This window comes from Platichthys flesus, chromosome 18, assembly GCF_949316205.1.
Source record: "Platichthys flesus chromosome 18, fPlaFle2.1, whole genome shotgun sequence".
NCBI lineage: Eukaryota > Metazoa > Chordata > Actinopteri > Pleuronectiformes > Pleuronectidae > Platichthys > Platichthys flesus.
Genome location: NC_084962.1, coordinates 17,812,695 through 17,836,828, shown reverse-complemented (window position 1 = coordinate 17,836,828; position 24,134 = coordinate 17,812,695). Strand labels below are relative to the sequence as shown.

The window sequence follows — 24,134 nt, the reverse complement described above, 5'->3', positions numbered from 1 at the left end:
CCTTCGCCACTCCTTCAGCGGGATGGTGAGTATCCACCCGGCGGTGACGCATCACGATTAGGGTTGCAAAGGGGCGGGATATTACCGGTAATTTTCCGGAAACTTTCCATGGGAAGTTAAGCTCGGGAATTTTGGGAATTTTTGAAAGCCTTAGCCTATCTCTATTCATTTATCCATCAATTGTAAAATATTTTTAACAGATGATTCTATTTGTTTGGTTTACTATTTCTATCTCTGGCATTGCATTCGTTTTTTTACAGACTTTTTTCTCATCTTATTCCACAGAACATTGCCACGTGCACTATCTCATGTGGGGACATTTCACCTCAGCCAATGTAGAAGGAAAAGCTGTGTACATTTGCAAATACTGTGCAAAGACCTATTTTAAGAATGACACAGATCCAGAAGCATATAGTCAAGTGCAACCTCAGGTCTCAAATCAGCCTATGACAAAACAAAATGTTTCTATTAATGTCTTTATATGACAAGGTAAATACAGTTCGTATAAATTACCCACAACATTTCCAGTTCATTCCCGTTAATTCCCATGGAAAGTTTCCAACTTTGAATATTCCCGGAATTTTGCAACCCTAATCACGACACAAGGAACACGTGGTTATTTTCACATTACAGCTCGTTGAGGTCTTTCCCCTTCCACTGAACACTCTGTTTCCTTTTCACTCTCCAGTACTTGACCTGTCTGAAGACGTCCAGGTCTCTGACGGACAAGCTGTCGTTCGATGTCGGACTTCAAGAGGACTCAATAGGTACAGTCTGAGCAGCAGGCTCCTGTAACAGGCCTCCCTCGGCTTTCAGCTGGTTTCAATTGAATTCAGTCTCCTTGAACAGACTTTTACAGTCGACCTGAGCTTGAGATGAAATCAATACCCAAGGGAGAAATACTGTGACAGCCTGTTTGCTTTGTGTGTACAGCAATGTTACATTTTACTTTTGAACTACAGCATTTGTCCATCACTACTCCACCAGTCTTTCTCAGATTATAGATGTTTTGTGCTTTTTGCTGCTCACACTTAGACAGAGATGAGGCAGGATTATCTTAAATATCACATATATTATTGTGTCTGACATTGGACGTGATTAAATGCAGTTTTTCCTCTTATCAGCAGTTTACACTTGATGTTCCTGTGTGTGTGTCAATAGGAGAAGCCTGCTGGTGGACCATCCACCCTGCGTCCAAGCAGAGATCCGAGGGAGAGAAAGTTCGCATCGGAGACGACCTGATTCTCGTCAGCGTGTCAACAGAGAGATACCTGGTAGGTCATGTCAAACAGCTTCTGAATGCAGAGGCCTTTTTAGAATGTCATGTAACTTTATCATGAGTATCTCCGTCTCTATAATAGATACAAGCAAAGGTTATCAGACGAAAAAGGATATGTGGACTTGGCGATTACATAAATTAATATATAATGTCACAAAGTACTAGAATTGAGAATAAGGCTGCAAATAGTGATTTATTTCCTGCATAAATTGAAAAATAAACTGCAGAGTAACATCTGCTTTGCTTGATATTAAATCATTAACACATTAGATTCATCTTTAGCTTTATTATTCCACAGACAATGCAGACGATCATAGATACCATTTATCAAAGATCTTTCAAAGAATTGTTCTTAAGTTGGATGCAGTTGTAAAAGATGCTGGATTAATAACAGCTCATATAATTCGTATTGAATCGGCAGGTCTGTCTTCAGTCTCTTTCTTCCAGATAAAGGTTTTTCTCTCATTATATGTGTTTCAGTTTTACTACATCACATTCAGCCTCTTGTTTTTGTCTCATCTCTCATTCCCACTTATTCCTGGTTCCCTTTGTTTTTGTCTCTGCCAACTGTTTTCATATCGGAATGAGAATTGCCTGCCTCTAAATTTGGAAAAAGGATTTCACAATGATAGAATAGATATTTCACCTCACATTGCTGGAGTGATCTGGTTATTGCTTCACTGCCCTGCCTCAGAAAGGCACTTTAGAAAGTTTCTCAGCTGTCGGATGGTTCTGATAGCCGACTCCCTCCAGCCCGACTTCAGAGTGACGAGGCAATTCAAGGGGGAAAGTTTCAAACTCTACACTATCGCTAATGGAAATCTGATTACCTGTAAAGCCCTCTTCTGCAGAGTCTTTTTTTTTTTTTCTAAAGGATTTTAAGGGAAGGCATCCATCTGACTGATTAGAAGTAATGCTGACTCCTCTATGCAGAGCTTTACAGCCGGCCTCAATCAACTTGCCCGGTTAGAGAGGGATTTCAAGAGGGAGGTGGAGAGACAGAGAAGTGGCCACAAAAGGAGGAGCAGGCGTGGGAGGAGCGAGGAGCGCCGGCTTCCAGTGGCTGCTCCGGCCCCCGAGGGGGGGACATGTCCAATTAAAGCTAAACTGGCAAAGGGACAGATTTTATTCTCACCTGATTTCCCCCCGAAAGAGACATCAGACATTCAGTGAAAAAATCTGTGCTCCCTTAATATGAACCATCAAGAGTTTGTGATGCGGCCTTTTACGGGACATAGGCCTTTATGGCTCGGTGACTTTGGGCCCAGTGAGGCTGAACTGCTCCACCAGTATCCCATCATCATTCAATCTGGCCCCTAAACGTGAGGACACTTAAAAAAGAGCTAGTGCACAAAAGTTTGATTTCATATTCATTCTTATCATCCGTCAACAAACAGGGCAGGTTGCACTGGAATACGAGGTATACCCTGACCAGTGCATTTTAGAAACACAAAGACAGATTCATAAAACAACACATGGAGGGTTGTACTTTTACCACACTCACATATTTTAAGCAATTAACTCATCAGCTCTCGTGAGGATATACAAAGGATCATTTTGAGCCGGTAGTTGATTCTGAATTTTGTCCGTAGGGGAAACGGGAGCAGCTCCAAGTCGTTCCTGGAAAGGACTTACTGTAATTAAAAGGGAGAAACTGATGCGTGAATGGTTTTTAGTCCACAGTGACACAACACTGCAGCTCCAGAGGAGTTTTAATCCCTTTTTTTAATTCACAACTCTGGAACAACGCTGTCTCCTCCAGGCAGAACTCTCAATGTTTCCTAGTTGAGAAACAAAACTACTTTACTGACTTTAATCTCCACCCTTTGCGTCTCAAGTCTTTAATAACCTGCTTCTCTCTTGCAGCACCTCTCCATCTCCAACCGCAACATCCAGGTGGATGCCTCCTTCATGCAGACTCTGTGGAACGTCCAGCCCACCTGCTCCTCAAGCAACGTGGCTGTAGGCAAGTTCATGGCAACGGCAGTGAGAGCTGTCTTTGAACCGCTTTTCCCAGACAATTAAATACATTTTCTTTTTCAAATAATATAACTAACATGTCTCATATAATATTGTCTTATATTATCTATGTAGGCAATAAGGAAAAGCTAGAGATCAGTCTTTAAATTCACCTGTCATATTCTTCATTACATGGTTTGTCTCTGAAAACAACCACACAGAAAGTGAGTGTCTGTGTTTAGAGCAAAAAGAACATCTCATAACCCAGTTCTGTTTTTGTCCCATCAGGGTTTTTGACCGGTGGACACGTGATGCGTCTTTGTCACGGACACGACGAGAGCTTGACCATCCCCGGAGCCGACAAGAGTGAGGAGGAGCAGAGGTTAGTGAATAATTACTGAAGCTCGGGTGTTTACTAAAAAAGACTAAATTTAGCGAAGTTGTTTTGTGACATCAGAGTCACAAGTGTAGTTTGGAGGATGAGAAATGAGAAACACTTTCTCTACTGCAACTGTCAAAGCCAAAGTACTGTTCAGGTGCTGATTAAGGATATTTTAACAGTGGCAACAATATAAAGCCCAGAGCTCCTGTGTATGAATGTCTTATACTGTGCTATAATAAAATCAAATGGTTTCATGTGTCCGGCTCTGGTTCAAAGGTTATTCAGACAGGTTTTTAAGATCTTGAAATTGTTTTCATTTGGACAAGAACTAAATTTAAGTCATCCTTATCAATAAATGGATAAAAATGATATTGATATATGGTCTTTCCTTCAGCTGTAAGCTAAATCTTGTCCAAATGCTTGCATCCCTGCTATCGATGTTCCCTGTGCCGCGAGTGCAGCCGTAGCAGGAACTCCTCGAATTCTTTTATCCTCACTGTGATATCGAAAGATTCAGGACTAACAGGAACCCCCCCCCCCCGACCTGTCACTGTGCTTCCAGGATAGTGAACTATGAGGCGGGTAAAGGAGCATCCAGGGCCCGCTCACTGTGGAGACTGGAGCCTCTCAGGATCAGGTGAGGCCCACACTCACATGTACAGAACACACTGGGTGGTCTTCTTCAAGTGGTGATCTGTAAATGAAGAAACAAAGAATTGGTTTCCTTAAGTACATTTGTCACAACCGCTGCATCGTAGGTTTTATACAAACCTCTCCTCCATCTGTCCGGAGCTGTCACCGCCAATTAGTCAGCGGAGTCCTGCAGAAAGTGAGGGTCTGTTTACTGTCCCTTTCAATCCTCCTCTCCCTCTCTGTCTATCAACCATCCCTCTTCTACCTCTCTTTTCAATTAACTGGCCTCCCACGCAGCCCCCCCACCCCACCAGCTCTGTCTGAACCCCTCAGATCGGTGCAGGTGTTTCTATTAAGGCTCATTTTCTCCTATTCTCCTGAGGGAGGAATTTTGAGCAGTGTTTTCTGCACTGAGTCAAACGTGCACAGAAACTTAAACTGCACTGACGGAGCAGTCGTGTCACCTGCTTACTAGATTTGCAATAGAACATGTTATTTGGCCATTTATTAAACTACACAGCCTCAGGAAAGGGCTGGATACTGTTAAATATAATAATGAATATAGCAAATAAAGTGGAAATGACATTTTTTATATGTTAAATCTCATTTTCTATGTTAAAAGTAGAATTTGTACAAAGTGTAAAACCAACAAAAATGTGATATAAAACATAACGTATGTTAATTAATCGGAATGAATTCATTTATGATAAAGTAAGCCAGAATACAATTTGGTAAGATATTTGATGCTAGTTTTGGAACATTTTGTACTCCCAAAGAATACTTCTAAATTAAAAATTAGATCTTATTCATCTCAGTCATGTGATGTTTGCAGTGTTACCCCACCAGTGTTGTAAGTCTGTGACGTGACTTCTCTGTGTTCAGCTGGAGCGGTAGCCACATTCGATGGGGCCAGTCCTTCAGACTGCGTCACCTCTCCACCGGCCATTACCTGGCCCTGACCGAGGACCGTGGACTGGTCCTGCAGGACAGAGAGAAGTCAGATACCACGGCCACTGCTTTCTGCTTCAGGGCTTCCAAGGTCAGTGCCTCCACTCCTGAACCAACATAGTTTGTTTCCGTCGAGAAAGGAAGTTCCTCCATCTAAAAAGTGTTCTGGGTGTTAATGTTCTTAGTCGGCCTACCTCATTAAAAGAGGATTCAAAAAGTCTTGCCCTGGATTCTCCATCAAAGGCTCCTGAGATGAGTCTGTAAGCTTTCAATCAGCCCCTGGGCTCGCCACAATAAAATGACCTTCTCCCAGCTGCTGAGTAGACAGCACTGGAAACGCCAGAGCAAACTTTCATTATGTCAACTTTTAAAGCATTATAAGGTTCCCTGTAATGGGGTGTTTTCAGAATACACATCCAGTATTTCCCGCATTTGCTTTTGCTCATTTCTTTCCCTCTATTACCGTATTATCTTGAGCTGCTTCTCACACTGAGGGAGCTTCAGTTTGTCTATTTTAATATTGTGCATTCCAGAAATAAGCTGTCACTGCCAGAAATAACTAAAGTTTATATAACTATATATATAAATAATAAAGGCAACACATGATTCACTTGCAATCCAAACTGAAAGTCTGTGTTTTACTGATGCTGAGATGCATTGTGTGTATCTGTAAATTGTGCAGTTTCAATATTGGTGACACAAGTTCATGGATCACAATTTGATTTTGTGCTGTCGCATTTGATCTAATGGATCTGACCCTTTAACCGGTTCTGATACCTGGACTTTGTGTATCGATCTTTACCTGTTACCAGTATCATCTCATCTCATCTCATTTTCATCCGCTTATCCGGGGTCGGGTCGCGGGGGGAGCAGCTCAAGCAGGGGGCCCCAGACTTCCCTTTCCCGGGCCACATTGACCAACTCTGACGGGGGGATCCCGAGGCGTTCCCAGGCCAGTGTTGAGATATAATCTCTCCACCTAGTCCTGGGTCTTCCCCGAGGTCTCCTCCCCACTGGACGTGCCTGAAACACCTCCCAAGGAAGGCGCCCAGTGGGCATCCTTACCAGATGCCCGAACCACCTCAGCTGACTCCTTTCTAAGTGAAGGAGCAGCGGCTCTAATCCGAGTTCCTCACGGATGGCTGAGCTTCTCACCCTATCCCTAAGGGAGACGCCAGCCACCCTTCTGAGAAAACTCATCTCGGCCGCTTGTACCCGTGATCTCGTCCTTTCGGTCATCACCCAGCCCTCATGACCATAGGTGAGGATAGGAACGAAGATCGACCGGTAGATCGAGAGCTTTGCCTTGCGGCTCAGCTCTCTTTTCGTTACAACGGTGCGGTAAAGCGAACGCAATACCGCCCCCGCTGCTCCGATTCTCCGGCCAATCTCACGCTCCATAGTACCCTCACTCGCGAACAAGACCCCAAGGTACTTGAACTCCTTCACTTGGGCTAAGGACTCATTTCCTACCCGGAGTAAGCAATCCATCGGTTTCCTGCTAAGAGTCATGGCCTCAGATTTAGAGGTGCTGATCCTCATCCCAGCCGCTTCACACTCGGCCACCAGCCGATCCAGTGAGTGCTGAAGGTCACAGGCCGATGATCCAATGAGGACCACGTCATCTGCAAAAAGCAGTGACGAGATCCTCAGACCACCGAACTGCAACCCCTCCCCACCCCGACTACGCCTCGATATCCTGTCCATGTATATCACAAACAGGATTGGTGACAAGGCGCAGCCCTGGCGGAGACCAGCATCCACTGAGAACGAAACTGACTGGCTGCCGAGGACGCGAACACAGCTCTCGCTTTGGGAGTACAGGGATTGGATGGCCCTGAGGATAGACCCCCTTACCCCATACTCCCGCAGCACCTCCCACAGTTTCTCCCGGGGGACCCGGTCATACGCCTTCTCCAGATCCACAAAACACATGTAGACCGGATGGGCATACTCCCAGGCCCCCTCCAGGATCCTTGCGAGAGTGAAGAGCTGGTCTGTAGCTCCACGTCCGGGGCGAAAACCGCATTGTTCCTCTTCAATCTGAGGTTCGACGATCGGCCGAACCCTCCTTTCCAGCACCTTGGAGTAGACCTTACCAGGGAGGCTGAGAAGTGTGATGCCCCGGTAATTGGCACACACTCTCTGGTCCCCCTTTTTGAACAGGGGAACCACCACCCCAGTTTGCCACTCCTTTGGCACTGTACCCGACTCCCACGCGATGTTGAATAGGCGTGTCAACCATGACAGCCCCTCAACACCCAGAGCCTTTAGCATTTCTGGCCGGATCTCATCAATCCCTGGGGCCTTGCCACTGCGGAGATGTTTGACCACCTCAGTGACCTCCACCAGGGAAATTGACGATGAAACACCATCAACCTCAAGCTCTGCCTCCAACATAGAGGGCGTGTTATTCGGATTCAGGAGTTCCTCAAAGTGTTCCTTCCAACGTCCGACAACCTCCTCAGTTGAGGTCAACAGAGTCCCATCCTTACTGTACACAGCTTGGATGGTTCCCCGTTTCCCCCACCTGAGGTGCCGGATAGTCTTCCAGAAACACTTTGGTGCCGACCGAAAGTCCTTCTCCATGACCTCTCCGAACTTCTCCCACACCCGCTGCTTAGCCTCCGACACGGCAGCAGCTGCAGCCCTTCGGGCCTGTCGGTACCCTGCAACCGAGTCAGGAGTCCTCCAGGATATCATATCCCGGAAGGCCTCCTTCTTCAATCGGACGGCTTCCCTGACCACCGGTGTCCACCACGGTGTCCGAGGGTTACCGCCCCTTGAGGAGCCTAAGACCCTGAGGCCACAGCTAGCCGCCGCAGCTTCAGCAATGGAGGCTTTGAACACCGCCCACTCCGGCTCAATGCCCCCAACCTCCACAGGAATGCCAGAAAAACTCCGCCGGAGGTGTGAGTTGAAGATACCTAGGACGGGGGCCTCCTCCAGACGTTCCCAGTTCACCCGCACTACTCGTTTGGGCTTACCAGGTCTATCCGGAAATTTCCCCCACTCCCTGATCCAACTCACAACCAGATGGTGGTCGGTTGACAGTTCCGCCCCTCTCTTTACCCGAGTGTCCAAAACATGCGGCCTCAGATCAGATGACACGATCACAAAATCGATCATTGATCTTCGGTTACCAGTATCAGAGGCATTGAAATGATACTGGAACATCTGGAGTCCTCATTTAATATGCTAATGTCTTAATGGTAACTTTTTTTGTACAATGTAGGGATCTTGCTTAAATGTATGAAAACTTTTATAGCTGATATACCATCTGTTTCATAAATGATCCCAATAAAATGATCATCTTGTCCTGTAATGGCTCGAGCCACATAAACAGCACAATGGCCTGAGTCACCTTCACAGAGCAGCAGTGTGTCCCTGCACATCTCCTGCTATCTGCACTAGGTTCAGTATAAACTCCTCCTGAGTGCCGTCCACTTCTGGGGCTTTAATTTCCCCAACACAACACACTGCCCGACAACAAAGTGTAATTGCCCTCAGTAATCTCTATACTCCTGGAGGTCCAGCGGCTCTTTTAATGTTATCACCCCCCCCCCCCCCCGGGCATATAACATGCAGGGGAATATAGCAATCAAGGATGTGAGAAGATTTCTGGGTGCCGGCCTCGCCTCCTGATGATCGGGAGTAATTTATTCCATGAAAATGAATTCCCTGTGTCAGATAAAAAGCTCACTTTCTGAGGTTCTGTAGCCACAAAGGTCAATGCTGTGCCATGTTGAACATTGGCGTTAATTCGTTCCCCGCTACTTCCTGTCAACTGCAATCGGCCGCATCGCTCCATCTCCGCTGAGCCAGTAGTGCAGCCGAGGTAATGAGGCAAGCGGCAGCCTCCCTGCAGACCGATGAATGCACTCTCCTCAACCGGCCTCTCTGATTACAATCTAATCACAATATATCTTTATTTGTCTTCTTTTTTTGTGTGTGTGTATTTGCTAATGTCGGTGTGTGCATCTCAATGTGACGCTGCAGGAAAAGGGGGACCCGGGTCCGAAGAGGGACATCGACGGGATGGGTGTGCCGGAGATCAAGTACGGGGACTCGGTGTGCTTCATCATGCACGTGCAGACAGGACTGTGGCTGTCCTACCTGGCGCCTGACGCCAAGTCGTCTCGCCTAGGACCCCTGAAAAGACGGGTACACACAAAGTCTGACATGAACATAACATTGTAAACAAAGAGCGTTTCTTCGTCCTGTTCAATGACAAATGAACACCATCTACACGAAAGTAAAATGAGTTGCCTTCATCAAAAGTTAAGGACATCCTACTGAAAGGAGAAGCCCCTAGATCAACATGCAATGGGCAATAACACATTTAATATATTTTGTCCAGAGAACCTGTTTCTGTAGTTTTTGCTTTGGACCTGAACGTAGAAGTGTTCTAGAGGCTCCACACTGCAGTGTCATTTTCTCTTTGTACACATAGAACAATTTCTAAACTAATTTCTATGCATATCACACTTTTTGTGTTTACTGCAAGTACCTGCTTGTTTGTGACACCTCAAAATGTGCGTGCACAGTAATAAATCACAGCCAGTCTCACCAGTGGGTGATTTGACCTTTTACACACCTGCCCCACCCAGTATCCATCTGTCTGCTCTGGATAGCCTCCTCTCCCTCAGCACCTTCCTATCCTGCACACATGAGGTAGTTATTAATCTAAACGTGATAATGGGCCACGTGGAGGGTGACAGTCAGTTTTGGGGCGAGATGTCGGGGGATCAGGGCGGCCAATGAACGCTGCTCACTGCTGGCCACGCCTCCAAGGACATCGAGCGCCACCTCAGGCCGGTGCCAGGCTGCTCCTGCAGCTCTGGAGATGTGCCAACGCACCTGACATGTTGGAGGTGATACTTAGTCGCCACTTAAATCCTCCAGCCTCCCTCTCCCTCTCTTTTGATTATGCTGCCTGATGACAGCGAGTCAGGTTTCATTGAGCTGTGGTGGTGTAGACACCCAAGCTGTCGGCCTCTCACTCCTCCATCCATTAATAACTTGTGTGTCAATAATACGTGTGGTTCCTTTTGTTGTAGTAAGTTGTGTGTGTTCCCTGGTATAGGCCTGCCTTCATTCTGAGGGCCACATGGACGACGGGCTGATCCTGCAGCGCTGTCAGCACGAGGAGTCTCGCGCCGCTCGCATCATCCGCAACTCCACCTTCCTCTTCGCCAACTTCATCAAGTAATGACGGGGGGAGGACAAGGCACTCACATAGTGTTTGCTTGGTCTCAAGTGTCTACAGCTTCTCCCCTCGTCCTTCCCCTGCAGGGCGCTGGACAGCACGGCGGCCGGCGAGTCCATGGCGGTGGCCGGGTACGTGGAGGAGGTGCTGCAGACGCTGAACGACCTGATCGAGTACTTCAAACAGCCCGACCCGGAGCTGGAGCACGAGGAGAAACAGTGTCTCCTCCGCTCGCTCATCAAGCGCCAGGACCTCTTCAAAGAGGAGGTGAGAGTGGCAGTTTATCTGTGATTTTAACAGCAGAAACTTGGAAGGAAACAAAAGTTTTTGATCTCAACTCTTGTAGCCCCCAGTCCTCTCTCCAAAACCCAAAAGTATTTTTCACTGGCTGAATTAACAAAATGTAGAATTCTTGTCTGGGATTTGTTATTGCACTTTTATGGCTCCATTTATCCTTTGGATAATGATCCTATTTCTAAAGAGACTAAAAGTAATTAAATAAACCTGGAAGCTGTTGTAGAACATTTAATCTGATTAATATCTTTGTTTCTTCCATTGCCTTCAATTTCTTTAATGACTTACTAAGATTTCTTTAACCCAGAGGAGCGATTCTACATCTTGTCAAACAAATGAATATTCTTTTTCATAATAACATTGCTTTTTTCTCCAGGGAATGCTGTCCCTCTTGTCCAACTGCATTGACAGAATGAACCTGTACAACAGCGCTGCACACTTCGGGGAGATGGCGGGCGAGGAGGCGGGCGCTGCCTGGAAGGACATCCTCAACCTTCTCTACGAGCTCCTGGGTAAGAGGGCCCGAGCTATGGATCACATCAAATATCCACATCTCCTGTCAGCACTCTCAGCCACTGACCCTGGGCAGATATGCAATATTAATCTTCTTTTTAGTGTCTTCACTGAATCCTCCTCCTCCTCCTCTTCCTCCTCCTCCTCCTCCTCCTCCTCCTCCTCCTCCTCCTCCTCCTCCTCCTCCTCCTCCTCCTCCTCCTCCTCCCTGTTACACTTCACACTCTGCACTTCTTATCTCGCCCTGTTTTCCTTTCCCTGTATTTTGTTTCCCATCCATAAAGTTCCTCCACTCCTCTTGTCCTCTGTTTACCACATCTGGAGAACATTTATGTTTTTACGTAACACAAATTGGGTAAAATGTTCTAGTACTTCAACTTATGAGCAGAATTGGAGATTGTGAACATATTCCCTGGAACTTGACTGATTGGTGGAGGCTGTGTTCTGTATAAAAAGATGGACGACATGGCAGCTTCCCAAAAGTGAAGCCAATGGGTCTCAATCGCCCCCTGGCTGCCATCTGTAGTACAGGTCATCAATCCCTCCTCTCTCATTTCAGCGAATGGGACGTGGATCAAATTACTCATCAAAATTTTTTTCTCAAAGATGGATTATTTCATTAGTTATTCGATTCTAATAAAACGGTTGAAATGTCATGATTGACAGCTGAGACTGTCTCTGGATTGATTGAGGGCGTTAACCGGCGAAACCTTGAAACCGTGGCTCTATCTCCTCGATCACTACTCAGCAGAATCCATATTTTTGCCTTCTATCTGGAGGGTGGGAGGAAGAGGAGACGTGACGTCCATCTTTATCCGCAGTCTGTGGTGCAGGTGAACAACCAGGAGGTTGTAATTCTAGTTATTAAGTGTGACGAGGGAGTGCAGAGGGAGGCAGAGACAGAGAGCCTCTTGTATCCTTCCTGTACAATCCGCCCTGCCCTCCGTCTTGTTTACATCCTCCTCTGGAAGCAGTGTGGACACATTGCAAAGCAGGCAGCTGACTATTTGAAGTAATGTTTGCGTCATTACCCAAAATGCCAGCCATCACAGGTGCTGGCATTACCCCGTCCTCCCAGGGCCTGCGTCGAGGCATGAATACTAAACCTGTGACCCTGACAAAGTTTTTTCTTTCTCACAACTTTTTCTTGGGTAGTTTTGTTCCGCTGTCATTGGAGCTCTCCCATCAACGGCTTTTGTCTCGGCTCACCTTGACTGCCCTTATATTCATCATTACCTCCCCAGCATGTTCTCTCCCCGCATGCACACACATTGCGCTCGAAAGCCACAAATACACCGTTTGGAGCACACTCTCCCCCCCCCGCCCTGCAGAGGGGTCACCCCCAAGGATGCAGGGTTTTGTGTGATGAATTGTGCAGCGCTCTTGTTTGTCCTCTTGTCTCCTCTCACCTTTTAATTGACAAAGTTGGACACAAAGATATTTTGAAAAGTCCAGGTGATTTCCATTTTACTTCCTCATTTAAAACCACAGGAAATAAACCTGATTACATCGATCATCCAAATATTTAGATTTGTTTTCCATATTTCTACTTTGTGAACTTTTAGGGATCAGATAATTTAGGAGCATTGATTAATTGTATTGTTTAGGTTTTAATTTTAATCTTGACTTTGAAAAATGCCATCACAAGGTCCTGTAGTGAAGTTGAACCATAGGAGGTCAAATAAATACATTTTAGGAGGTCTTAAATAACTAGTAGTTTTTTAAATATAAGTATAAGCTAGTGCCCATATTATAGCAGCATATATCTTTATTTCTAGCAATCTATTCTTTGTAACTGTGATTGTGTTTCTGTTTAAAAAGTTCCATCTACTGTATCACTGCAGACGATAATGTAAATTTGCTGTATGTCGTCTCCGCAGCATCAGCTTCTCCTCACTGACTTTTAATTTCACATTCACATCGTTCACAATGAATGAACACCCCCGTGCCCTTGTCTCGTGGCGCAGCTCTATACCTGTGAGTCCGTCTTCAGCTCTCCTGAAGGAGCAGAATTAAAAGAGATTAGACGGCCATCAGTATTCCTCTGGCACAAAGCGCTGTTAAATTGTTTCGCGAGCATTATCACTCCAGTGTCTCTGAATTCTAATGGTGACAAATGAGACATGTAAGTAATAGGGATACTTCTTAATGGCGGAGAAAAGGGAACAAGGGGAACACAGAGCTCCTGACTTCACTGTGGCTTCACAGCTTCTCATTAAAGAAAGTGTCGGCTGGTTCCAGAGATTTAATGAATTTTAATATCCACCAGTGGGCTGATGTCAGACCACGACTCTCTGTTCACAGGAAACATGGTGGACTGTTGTTCATTTGAATTCAAACTGCTGCAACATCTGTTCATCTGCTTCCTGGATCTAAATCTACACCTTTAACCACATCATCCATGTCTTTGCTGAGGTTTAAAACTTTATTCTTTTTGCAGCCTCACTGATTCGTGGGAACAGAATCAACTGCACCCAGTTTTCCCGCAACCTGGACTGGCTGGTCAGCAAACTGGAGAGACTGGAATCTTCATCAGGTAACAAAGAAAACAGGTTTTTCGCACAAAGCTCTTGATTATTTACTTTAACGTTTGTTCTGATATTAAATATATTGTGTGTGTGATCTGCCAGGGATCCTGGAAGTCCTCCACTGCATCTTGGTCGAAAGCCCAGAGGCTCTGAACATCATCCAGAGAGGGCACATTAAATCCATCATCTCTCTGCTCTACAAGCACGGACGCAACCACAAGGTGTGAGGATACATGAGCACAAACACAAAGACTAATGGATTGAGACCTTGTATAGAATGACAGCTGTTGATCATGAGTGACAGGTTGAGTCCTACATGTCAGGGTTTGAGACTATTATAATAATAAACAATACAAATGTCCGACACACCTTTCATCTGGTCCTTTTCTCTCTCTCTTCCAGATTCTCGATGTGCTGTGCTCACTCTGTGTTTGCAATGGGGTGGCAGTCAGAGCCAATCAGAATCTGATCTGTGACAACCTCCTTCCCAAACGGGATCTGCTTCTTCAGACTCGACTGGTCAACGATGTTCAGAGGTAAGAAAACAGAGAATATTATGAATTTTGAATGAATATTCTCCGAGCTGTTGACGTTTTGAATGAACACATGGGATGGAATATGGGCGTTAAATAAAATGGTGCCTTAAGCTTCATCCTCTGGTTTCCCCTCCAGCATGAGGCCAAACATCTTCCTGGGCATGGCTGAAGGTTCAGCCCAGTACAAGAAGTGGTACTTCGAGCTGGTGATCGACCAGGTGGACCACTTTGTCACCGGGGAGCCGACCCACCTGAGGGTGGGCTGGGCCAACACCAAGGGCTACGCTCCGTATCCCGGTGGAGGAGAGGGATGGGGAGGCAACGGTGCCGGGGATGATCTGTACTCCTACAGCTTTGATGGACTCCACCTGTGGTCAGGTAGGCATCGCAGCTTCTTGATATAGTAGAGGGGCTGTGATCGGAAGTCCTTCAGTGACTTACGTTTAGTTTTTTCGTTTTCTGCTTTCACCCTCAAAGCACATCACCTTTCTTATCTCTTCCCTTTCTATATCTCTGAAAGGACCCATCACCTCCCATCATCTGTCTCCTCCCTTTGAAATCTCTCCTCACCCGTCTCTGCTCCCCTCTTTTCCCCTCACCCTCCATCCTGTCCTACTTTCCTGATAACTTTGCCGCAGCTGTAACATCCGTCCGTCCCCCCCCCTTCTGTTGTCTAGGCCGAATCCCGCGGGCCGTGGCCTCCATCAACATGCACCTGCTGAACTCGGACGACGTGGTCAGCTGCTGTCTGGATCTGGGCGCTCCCAGCATGTCCTTCAGGATCAACGGGCAGCCCGTCCAGGGCATGTTTGAGGACTTCAACACAGACGGCTTCTTCTTCCCGGTCGTCAGCTTCTCTGCAGGCGTCAAGTGAGGCTCTGTATTTATAATTGAGAGACGAAGCAGCAGTCTCAGATTCATTAACCTTTTTTTGCTGTGGATGCTTTTTATACTCGAGATGCAATTACAGTTTGTCATCCTTCGTAGGTTCAGATATCAAGAGGTGATTCATCGTTAAATGAAGAGGTCACTGAGTTGACCTCCAGTCAGTGATTATCATGAGGCAAAAACAGCTTCCTCCATCTTGTTATAATTTAAAACAGATTCATGTTATCTGTGAGAGAGGACAAAATGAGTTTGTGACACAAAGCTTGATGTCAGCATAAGAAGTTAGATAATCCTGCCTCTGGGTGACTTTACTGCAGCACTGGTGTTATATAATGACACAGGTGTAGAGTGCTGTTTGTTTAAATGATGTTGAGAAGAGTCCTGGCTTTAATTACCCACGTGTGAAGTTAAAAGTCTGAATATAATTATGCAACATGACACATTAAATATATCACTTCTCATCTCAGGGTCCGTTATCTCTTGGGCGGACGCCACGGAGATTTCAAGTTCCTGCCGCCGGCCGGTTACTCCCCGTGCTACGAGGCGCTGCTGCCCAAAGAGAAGATGCACGTGGAGCCTGTGAAGGAGTACAAGAGGGACCACGAGGGGATCCGGGACCTGCTGGGAACCACCCAGTTCCTCTCCCAGGCCTCCTTCATCCCCACTCCTGTCGACACCACCCAGGTGATGATACATTAATTAATTATCATTATCAGGGAATTGGCCTTGAGCTTTCTACTGTAGATACTAAATTAATAGTTTCAACATTTGCTTGTTACAGGCAGTGTTAATGTTGCTCTGCAGTTCAGTAAACATCTCTTTTATCATACTCTGTGCTGCAGGGACCATTAAGCACAAACGCAGAATAGGTGCAGAATAACTTCATCAGTAACAAACACAAAGTAATTGTACAACCCCCGGGAATATTAACAACTGCACAGTCAGAAGAAGAACACTTCTCATTTGTTTTGGCCCACTGGCGTTTTGTTATTATCGGACTGAACCATCTCTGTCCACCTCTCACTCTGCAGGTTGTTCTCCCCCCCCACCTGGACAACGTCCGGGACAAGCTGGCAGAGAACATCCACGAACTGTGGGGGATGAACAAGATTGAACTGGGCTGGACCTACGGCAAGGTAAACCTGCACCTCCAGTAAAATACATGCCCAATAGCCCAATGACTCATATATATATATATATATATGTGTATATATGTATAAATCAGTCAGTTTGAAGACAGAGGTCAGGACCTATGACCCCACGCTGCTTCACGACTTCATCTAACTCTGTCTTTTGTTATTGTTCTGATTGAAAGATCCCAAATCCATTCATTGGATGTAGTAAACTGCAGTTTAGCATATTTTTCATTACACAAAGTCCTCTATAAAATACAGCTCAGGTTTGGTTCTGTAAATTAGATTTTTATAATCCAGATTTCACATGGTGCACATTTTGTATTTTGTTAATATCCCAAAACATAAATCTTCTAAATAAACATTATTTTACATAATTGTTTAATTAACATATAGAAGAAAAACCCTATTAATGATTAATTAAACTGAGAAACTAAACCTCCAATATGGCTCATTAGGGTGTGAACAGACACAATGTAATTGATTCTTTAATTATAATGATTTTATGTCGGATGAAAAAAGCGAGAGAGAATCCTATGGACTGTTGACTTTGCTCATTTTCCACACAGTGAGGGGCCCAGCGCTGACAGAGATTTAAAATCCCAGCATGCAACCTGTTTGTGTAGCTCCTCCTCTTCACTTCTTCACATACTGTCCGACACTGTAAAGATGAGACGCTGCTTATTTTTTAATTGGATGCTCAGACATGTAGCTTCGGGTCAGGATGTTTAAATGCAGTTTAGATCCCATACATCTGCCTCCACTCCCCCCCCCTCTCATCCCCCTGTCAGTCATTCCTCCTGTACACTGCAGAACAGACGGTTAGAAGTCTGAGCATACACACACACACACACACAGACACACAGACACACACCTCCTCTTTTATAGTGTTGTGGTTATCACTGAATCATTTTCCACAGCGGCCATTTAACAGGCTTAATGAGTCCTGCAAGAGAATGACATCCACGTTAATTAACAACAAGAGAAAGTTCCCTGACCCGGGTCAGATGGTTTATTAAGAGCAATGTTTAGGTCCCAACAGATGCTGAGTGGTTCATTTAGCTCTTTCAAGCCTCTTTGGGCTCAAAGTGACTTTGTGCTGAATCCAAAGAGAAGTCTCTTCGGACAAGGAGTAGACAGGATGGTAATAAAGTCAGTTATGGCTTCATTGTATTTATCTGAGAGCTTGGCCTTGTGATATAGTGCCCATACCTTGTTTGCACCTGAGTTGTATTTCACCTCTTTCCACAGCAGATAGTGTTTTATCAGACGGAGCCACTGGCAGCCTCTTGTTGAGAGTCAGGGTGCAGCAGTGTGTTTCTCTCGGAGACGGTGACTCTCCTCTCCGAGCTGATTCCTTCTTTATCTGTATTTTCTGCAGGTCGAACCGCGTTTAATCATATTAGTCACTCACGGGGATGCGTGTGCATTCGGATCTATAACCGTTATGGTTTGGCTGAGCTTATAAGAGAAATAAGAGATGAAGCTCATGGTCACGACACCCGACTGGTTTCTCCTCAGGTCCGTGATGACAACAAGAGGCAGCACCCTTGCCTTGTGGATTTCTCCAAGCTGCCCGAAACTGAAAGGAACTACAACCTGCAGATGTCCAGTGAAACACTTAAGTAAGTAAGGTCAGGCAGCCCCCCCCATCCCCCCTCCCTGCTGACTGCTGCACAACAGCAGATTAAGGCTTCAATTAAAGCAGAGATTGCTGTGACTTGCATCTTCTCTGCAACGTCCGGTATTCATTTTTTTGAGATCTTTGGTCCAGGGCTTATTAGAGCCAACTACTGAGTCATCTCCCTGTAAAACTTAGTGTCTTGGCTCAATAAAGAGACTTCCTGTTACGATGAGTCTCAATCCGTTATGGCGTTTGTTAATTACTTACTGCTCGGGCCCCGGATCCACCGAGCCAAGATCTGATCCTGTATGTTAGTGCATCGACTCACTGAGATTTATCAGTGTCTAATGAGCTCTGTTGGTAAAATGTCGGAGTCTCTGAATGGATTCTGCTGGTGTAAGGCTGAAGCTAAGTGTGATGAGGCTCGAGGATCCTCTCAGTTACGTCTTTGTCTCTGTTTGATTCGTCTCTTTTGTCCTCAGGACCCTGATGGCACTGGGATGCCACGTTGCCCAGGTCAATGTGAACGCTGCGGATGATCTGAAGAAAATCAAACTACCCAAAGAGTAAGTCATCTTGCTTTAAGATAATATATTAAGTATTTACTCTGTTAAGTGTTTCTCAAGCAGGTTTCAGACACGCACTAAACTCTGGGCATGTCCCTGCCTTCGTCTTCATCCTCTGACGTTGTCCTGTTGTCCATGCAGCTACGTGATGTCTAATGGATATAAGCCCGCGCCACTGGAACTCTCTGATGTGAAGCTGACGGCAGGTCACGAGGTTCTGGTCGACAAACTGGCAGAGAACGCTCACAACGTGTGGGCCAAGGACAGAATCAAGCAAGGATGGACCTACGGCATCCAGCAGGTAGACGCTACAGCTTTTCTCATGGGGCAGGGAAGTGGATTTAAATTAAAAAATAGTTGATAGTAAGTTATTATCTTTTAATAGCACTTAAATCATTGTCATTTTTTCTATTAACCTGTTTTCTTTTCTTCATTTTCTTTGGGGTCAGGATTTGAAGAGCAGGCGTAACCCTCGCCTGGTGCCGTACGCGTTACTGGACGAGCGCACTAAGAAATCCAACAGAGACAGTCTGAGAGAGGCCATCAGGACCGTGGTTGGATATGGATATGACATCGACCCCCCCGACCAGGAGGGTGAGAGCCTGCTGCTGACACTGCTGCCTCAGAAAAACCCAGAGTTTACCTTCATCTGTGGCTGATATAAATAATGTATAAAACAGTGGTGTTACCTTTGGCTTTGTCCATTCATTATTCATTGTTATCTGCAAGTTGTTTTGCTGGAGTACAGTTAACCTTTACATGAACTTCAGATTCAGTGTAGACCCCAAACTGAACAATCATAATATATATTCATTACAACACCCTTGTAACTTTCTGCCTAAAAAACAAAACTTATAACTTTCCTCACCTTTGCATATTTAAAACACACATTTGCATATACATGTTCTAAAGCCTAACTTGTCCCCTGCGTCCCCCGGCCTGTAGTCGTCCATTTGGTGGACAATCAGAGCATCGAGACCATTCGCTTCTTCCGCGTGGAGCAGACGTACGCAGTGAAGACGGGGAAGTGGTACTTTGAGTTTGAAGCCCTGGGTGGAGGTGACATGAGGGTGGGCTGGGCCCGACCGGGCTGCAGACCTGATGTGGAACTGGGGTCGGACAACCAGGCCTTTGTTTTCGACGGATACAGGGTAAACCTGAATGTTACATGGTGTTTATATTGGTTCTATCTCTCAGTATATCCTGCAAACACACTGTGATTTGTTTCTTTTCATTCCTCAAGGGTCGACGTATGCACGCAGGCAGCCGCTACTTCGGACACCCGTGGAAAAAGGGCGACGTGGTTGGCTGTTTGATCAACATGGAGGACAAATCGATGATTTTCACCCTGAACGGAGAACTCCTGATCACCAGCAAGGGCTCCGAGCTCTGCTTCACCGACTTTGAGACAGAGGACGGTGAGGGCACTGAACCTTTTGTGTTAATCTTTTAATTCATTCCGTGCGTGTTTCCTCCACAGTGTCTCCAGAGGTGTGGCTGGGTTTGTTTGGCGGTTAGCATGAGGTCAAAATCTGTACAAAATGCCAAGGATTTAATGAAGTCCCTTGTGGCATTGGCTCATTGCTCTGTGAGTGAACCGTCCTTCAGAGACGAGCTAAGACTCAGTCCCTTTAGGAATAAAGTTCACATTAAAATAGATTGTTACAGTTGAGATTCTGCTCTAAAAATCATATTGTTGAGCCACATCTGAGTTACTTTCCATGGTTTTCAACTATGTTCAGAAAGGAACGTGTAAATCCAGGAATGTCCTTCACCTCCTTCCAGGTTTCATCCCCGTGTGCAGTATGGGGATGTCTCAGAGCGGCCGCATGAACCTGGGCAAGGACGCCAGCACCTTGAAGTACTACACCATGTGTGGTCTGCAGGAGGGATTCGAACCCTTCGCTGTCAACATGAACAGAGACATCACAATGTGGTTCAGCAAGCGCCTGCCCACCTTCGTCAACACGCCTCAGGACCACATGCACATCGAGGTGAGTGTTCGCTCACAAATCATTTGTTTAAACCTCAAGTGGGTGGTCATGTGCTCGTTGGTTGTGCTGCAGGGTTTAGTTGAGATTTTAAATTCCTCTTGTGTGCAGAGTCGTTGTCTAGTTTAATCTATGCATGCAAACAGACATCATGTTCTGCAGGGGCTGATGGGCACATCGGTGTCGTGTATTGATTTCCCTCCTCTTTTTGGGGTTCTGTCCCTCACGACGGATTTAATTCTCCAGGTGACGAGGATCGATGGCACGGTGGACAACCCGCCCTGCCTCAAGGTCACCCACAAGACGTTCGGCACACAGAACAGCAACAGCGACATGGTGTACTGTAGACTGAGCATGCCCGTGGAGTTCCTCTCCGCCGACGCCTTCCTGGACGAGTCGCTGAAACTCAGGTCAGAGATCAGGTCTGCACTGGGAGTGATGCAGGGTGGAAATGTCACACTGATCATCATTTGGTCGGAATTGGCTGTTGCTTGCTCCGCCTGGGACATCGATGCAAGATGATTAATGTGTTTTTTTTTTTCAAAGAACATTTTGGTTCTCGTAAAAAAACCATCCGCTGTGTTTTTGTTTCTGCAGCAACACTCCCAAAGAAGACGGAGCTGTGGACTATGGAAGAATCACAACTGTAAATCAAAACTGAAAAACACATTGTTACACATTGATGTTCTCTGCTCAACAAGAGTAACCCTGTTGTACCCTTTGTGTGTGTGTGTGTGTTTTTGAATTGGCAGTACTACCACTCAGTGAGAGTGTTTGCTGGTCAGGACCCTGCCTCGGTGTGGGTGGGCTGGGTCTCACCCGACTATCACTACTACAGCAAGAACTTCAGCCTCAACAAGACGCAGTCAGTCACTGTGACGCTGGGAGACGAGAGGGGCCGAGTGCACGAGAGGCAAGGCCCCCTGGGGTTTCTCTAACTAGAGATTAAATGAAGTTTATAGATGTGTGGTACAGTTGGGATGTCGGCATATTCACTTGATTCCCCAAGAAAAACAGTAAATACCTGGAATCCTAAAGACATGCCTCTCTGTGATACTTGAGTGTGTTCTCACTGTTTTGCTTTTCCCTCTGCAACACTTTGCTTGTTGTGTTAGAGTTAAGTCCATTAATCCTGAGGCACAGTTTGAAGTAAGACTTAAGTTGATTCATCTCAGTTGGATCACGCTGGGTGTTGTAATGAATGTAAAACTGTGAGACATGTATTCATGGATATGTGGTAGAATTCTATTAGTTTCTGCACGAGACCACAAAACCATTTCAAGAATAGATATGTTTGGAGATTATTATTACATTACATAAATAACACGACATTCCAAAAATAACACACAACAGTAAACAGTGAACTGCTACTGTGCTTGTTGTGCTGCAGTGTCCAGAGGAGCAACTGCTACATGGTGTGTGGAGCAGACGCCGTCGCCCCGTCCTCCTCCAGCCGCACCAGCTCCGACCTGGAGATCGGCTGCCTGATCGACCTGGCCACCGGCCTCGTGTCCTTCACCGCCAACGGGAAGGAGCTGCCCACAACATATCAGGTAGAGAAGAAGAGTCACGGACACACTGTGGTGGGAATCCACAGAAAGAACCCAGACAGGGACTTAAAACTTAAAACTTCTTTTGGAAAGATGCTACACTGGTATATTTGTATTGCCTCCACACACTGAGATGCTCTTCCTTTCTGTCACCTTCAGGTAATGTGCACAAATTAGTACCGCAATAAATTACATCTGCAAACAGGCAGCTGGGCCGAGAGACAGCCGAATACAGATTTGTTGTCATTATACAGAGAAACACTGCTGAGGAATCTCTGTCCCTCCTTCCTGGAGTCAGGTTGTAAACACATCGTGTTGAAGCCCTGACGAGACATTGGAGTCACAGTGAATCTTCCATCAAGTCTCGTTCTGTATTTATCTCTGTTATTGTCTCATTTTCTCTCATTTTCAACTTTGATTCAGTTTTTAAAAAGAAGATCAAGAAGCTTTTACCCTGATGAAAAGCTTATTGTCCTGTTACTGCATCAAAGAGCTGGTTCTTTGGATTTGTCTTTTCTGATGGTTGTTATCAGAGATACTCATTGATCTGGCATTTAGAACACGGGCTAATCCGTTAGCCTGGAGGTTCAACGGCTTCTGACTGATTTCAAATTGATGAATCTGAGAATCAGGGCAGCATTAACATCACCACAGCTCACCGGGTTTGATCCGTGCACGGAGGCTTGAGTCCTGCTGCAGCGGCTGCAGGTTCAAATCCGGCCCTTTGCTGCATTAATGTGTTGCAGTTTTAAAAGAGAAGTATGAAGCTTTTTCAGCGTTTGTCTCCTCTTGTGTGTTGTGTAGGTTTTTTCGTGTATGTAAAAGTTCTACAAAGTTTTAAAGCTCAAATTCCACAGTAAATGTAGCTCCTCCCCCACAGAAAACACACAGCTAGTGGTGACCAATAACATTACAGTGGCCGAGCTGACCAATCAGAGTAGACTGGACTTTATCAGTAGCGTTTCAGACAGAGGCTGATAAGAGGAGCTGCAGCAATGGACAGTCTGAGGAAAGTTTCTGACCGTAAGAGAATCTGAATCTTTTAGAAAGATTAGACCTGGATATGAGCAGAACATGTCTCCTTTAAATCCCACCAATCTACTGCAAACACCGGCTGTGTTTAATAAGTATGTGATGTTAATAACTATAATATGTCTTTCAGGTGGAGCCAAATACTAAGCTCTTCCCAGCTGTGTTCGTTCACCCCACCTGTGCAAACCTCTTCCAGTTTGAATTTGTCAAGACCAAGGTTTGTACAATTTTTTATCTGTGTAAATCTAACACTGTGCAGTATTTGGTGGAATTAGACTATAATCACTGTGCATGTTATTTTATATATTAACTACTTGACCAGTAGGATTAGGCATAAAATACTAGGACGTTATGTTTGCACAGTTTCGACCAGATTATTAAAAGACGTTTCTTTTTCTATCATAATTACTTCACAGGTCTGTATGGGAATGTTTGGCCTTGTGCTCGACTGATTGCTCATCTAACTGTGAATGAAATATTAATGAAGTCATGCTCTTTTTATTATTCTGCTGGAACCTGAATCTTAAACCACCACATATTTGAATCACTTTGAAATTTTTGTTCCGGAAAGTTAAATATTCCTTATGGAAGACTCCTTTGGATTAATATTCTCTTGTGTCTCCTCGCTCTCTGCGCCCAGGACGCCATGCCGCTCTCATCGGCCATTTTCAAGAGCGAGCACAGGAACCCGGTGCCGCAGTGCCCGCCACGACTGGATGTGCAGACCATCGTGGCCGTGCTGTGGAGCCGGATGCCGAACACCTTCCTCAGTGTGGAGACGGCCCGGGTCAGCGAGCGGCACGGTTGGGTGATCCAGTGTCTGGAGCCGCTGCAGATAATGGCTGTTCACATCCCGGAGGAGAACAGGTGGGCTACAGGGACAAAGATCGGTTTGGGATCGAGCTCATGGTTGTGTCTCGTTGTGTTGTTGCTGTCAGGATTGTGATTAACAAGTGGTTTGGACATCCCGCTCATATTGTTAAATGAAAAGCAAATCTGCTCCTTAATTAATTGGAATATACAATGATTAACAACCTGCATGGTGCTGTGGAGCACTTTAAGCTTGATG

At 45.7% G+C, this 24,134-nt stretch overlaps 1 protein-coding gene across 7 annotated transcripts in view; it reads left to right on the top strand.

The window, feature by feature from the left end:
* Positions 1-6: 6 nt before the first annotated feature.
* The window catches only part of ryr3 (ryanodine receptor 3), a 63,942-nt gene continuing 39,814 nt past the window's right edge, over positions 7-24,134 (top strand). For 5 of the 7 annotated variants that reach the window (XM_062411358.1, XM_062411355.1, XM_062411354.1 and 2 more), the window contains exons 1-31: positions 7-25; positions 689-767; positions 1,162-1,274; positions 3,146-3,245; positions 3,527-3,620; positions 4,183-4,257; positions 5,136-5,292; positions 9,201-9,365; positions 10,288-10,409; positions 10,497-10,677; positions 11,081-11,216; positions 13,658-13,753; positions 13,848-13,966; positions 14,148-14,281; positions 14,418-14,659; positions 14,959-15,151; positions 15,637-15,853; positions 16,201-16,305; positions 17,824-17,927; positions 18,409-18,492; positions 18,634-18,793; positions 18,942-19,086; positions 19,438-19,643; positions 19,736-19,910; positions 20,278-20,486; positions 20,730-20,905; positions 21,081-21,129; positions 21,236-21,396; positions 21,874-22,036; positions 23,196-23,282; positions 23,706-23,932. In XM_062411358.1, the coding sequence (XP_062267342.1) occupies positions 23-25; positions 689-767; positions 1,162-1,274; positions 3,146-3,245; positions 3,527-3,620; positions 4,183-4,257; positions 5,136-5,292; positions 9,201-9,365; positions 10,288-10,409; positions 10,497-10,677; positions 11,081-11,216; positions 13,658-13,753; positions 13,848-13,966; positions 14,148-14,281; positions 14,418-14,659; positions 14,959-15,151; positions 15,637-15,853; positions 16,201-16,305; positions 17,824-17,927; positions 18,409-18,492; positions 18,634-18,793; positions 18,942-19,086; positions 19,438-19,643; positions 19,736-19,910; positions 20,278-20,486; positions 20,730-20,905; positions 21,081-21,129; positions 21,236-21,396; positions 21,874-22,036; positions 23,196-23,282; positions 23,706-23,932 (4,277 nt within the window). In that variant the 5' untranslated portion in view covers positions 7-22. The remainder of the gene's footprint in view (positions 26-688; positions 768-1,161; positions 1,275-3,145; positions 3,246-3,526; positions 3,621-4,182; positions 4,258-5,135; positions 5,293-9,200; positions 9,366-10,287; positions 10,410-10,496; positions 10,678-11,080; positions 11,217-13,657; positions 13,754-13,847; positions 13,967-14,147; positions 14,282-14,417; positions 14,660-14,958; positions 15,152-15,636; positions 15,854-16,200; positions 16,306-17,823; positions 17,928-18,408; positions 18,493-18,633; positions 18,794-18,941; positions 19,087-19,437; positions 19,644-19,735; positions 19,911-20,277; positions 20,487-20,729; positions 20,906-21,080; positions 21,130-21,235; positions 21,397-21,873; positions 22,037-23,195; positions 23,283-23,705; positions 23,933-24,134) is intronic. The other 2 variants (XM_062411357.1, XM_062411352.1) reach the window with 1 other exon arrangement.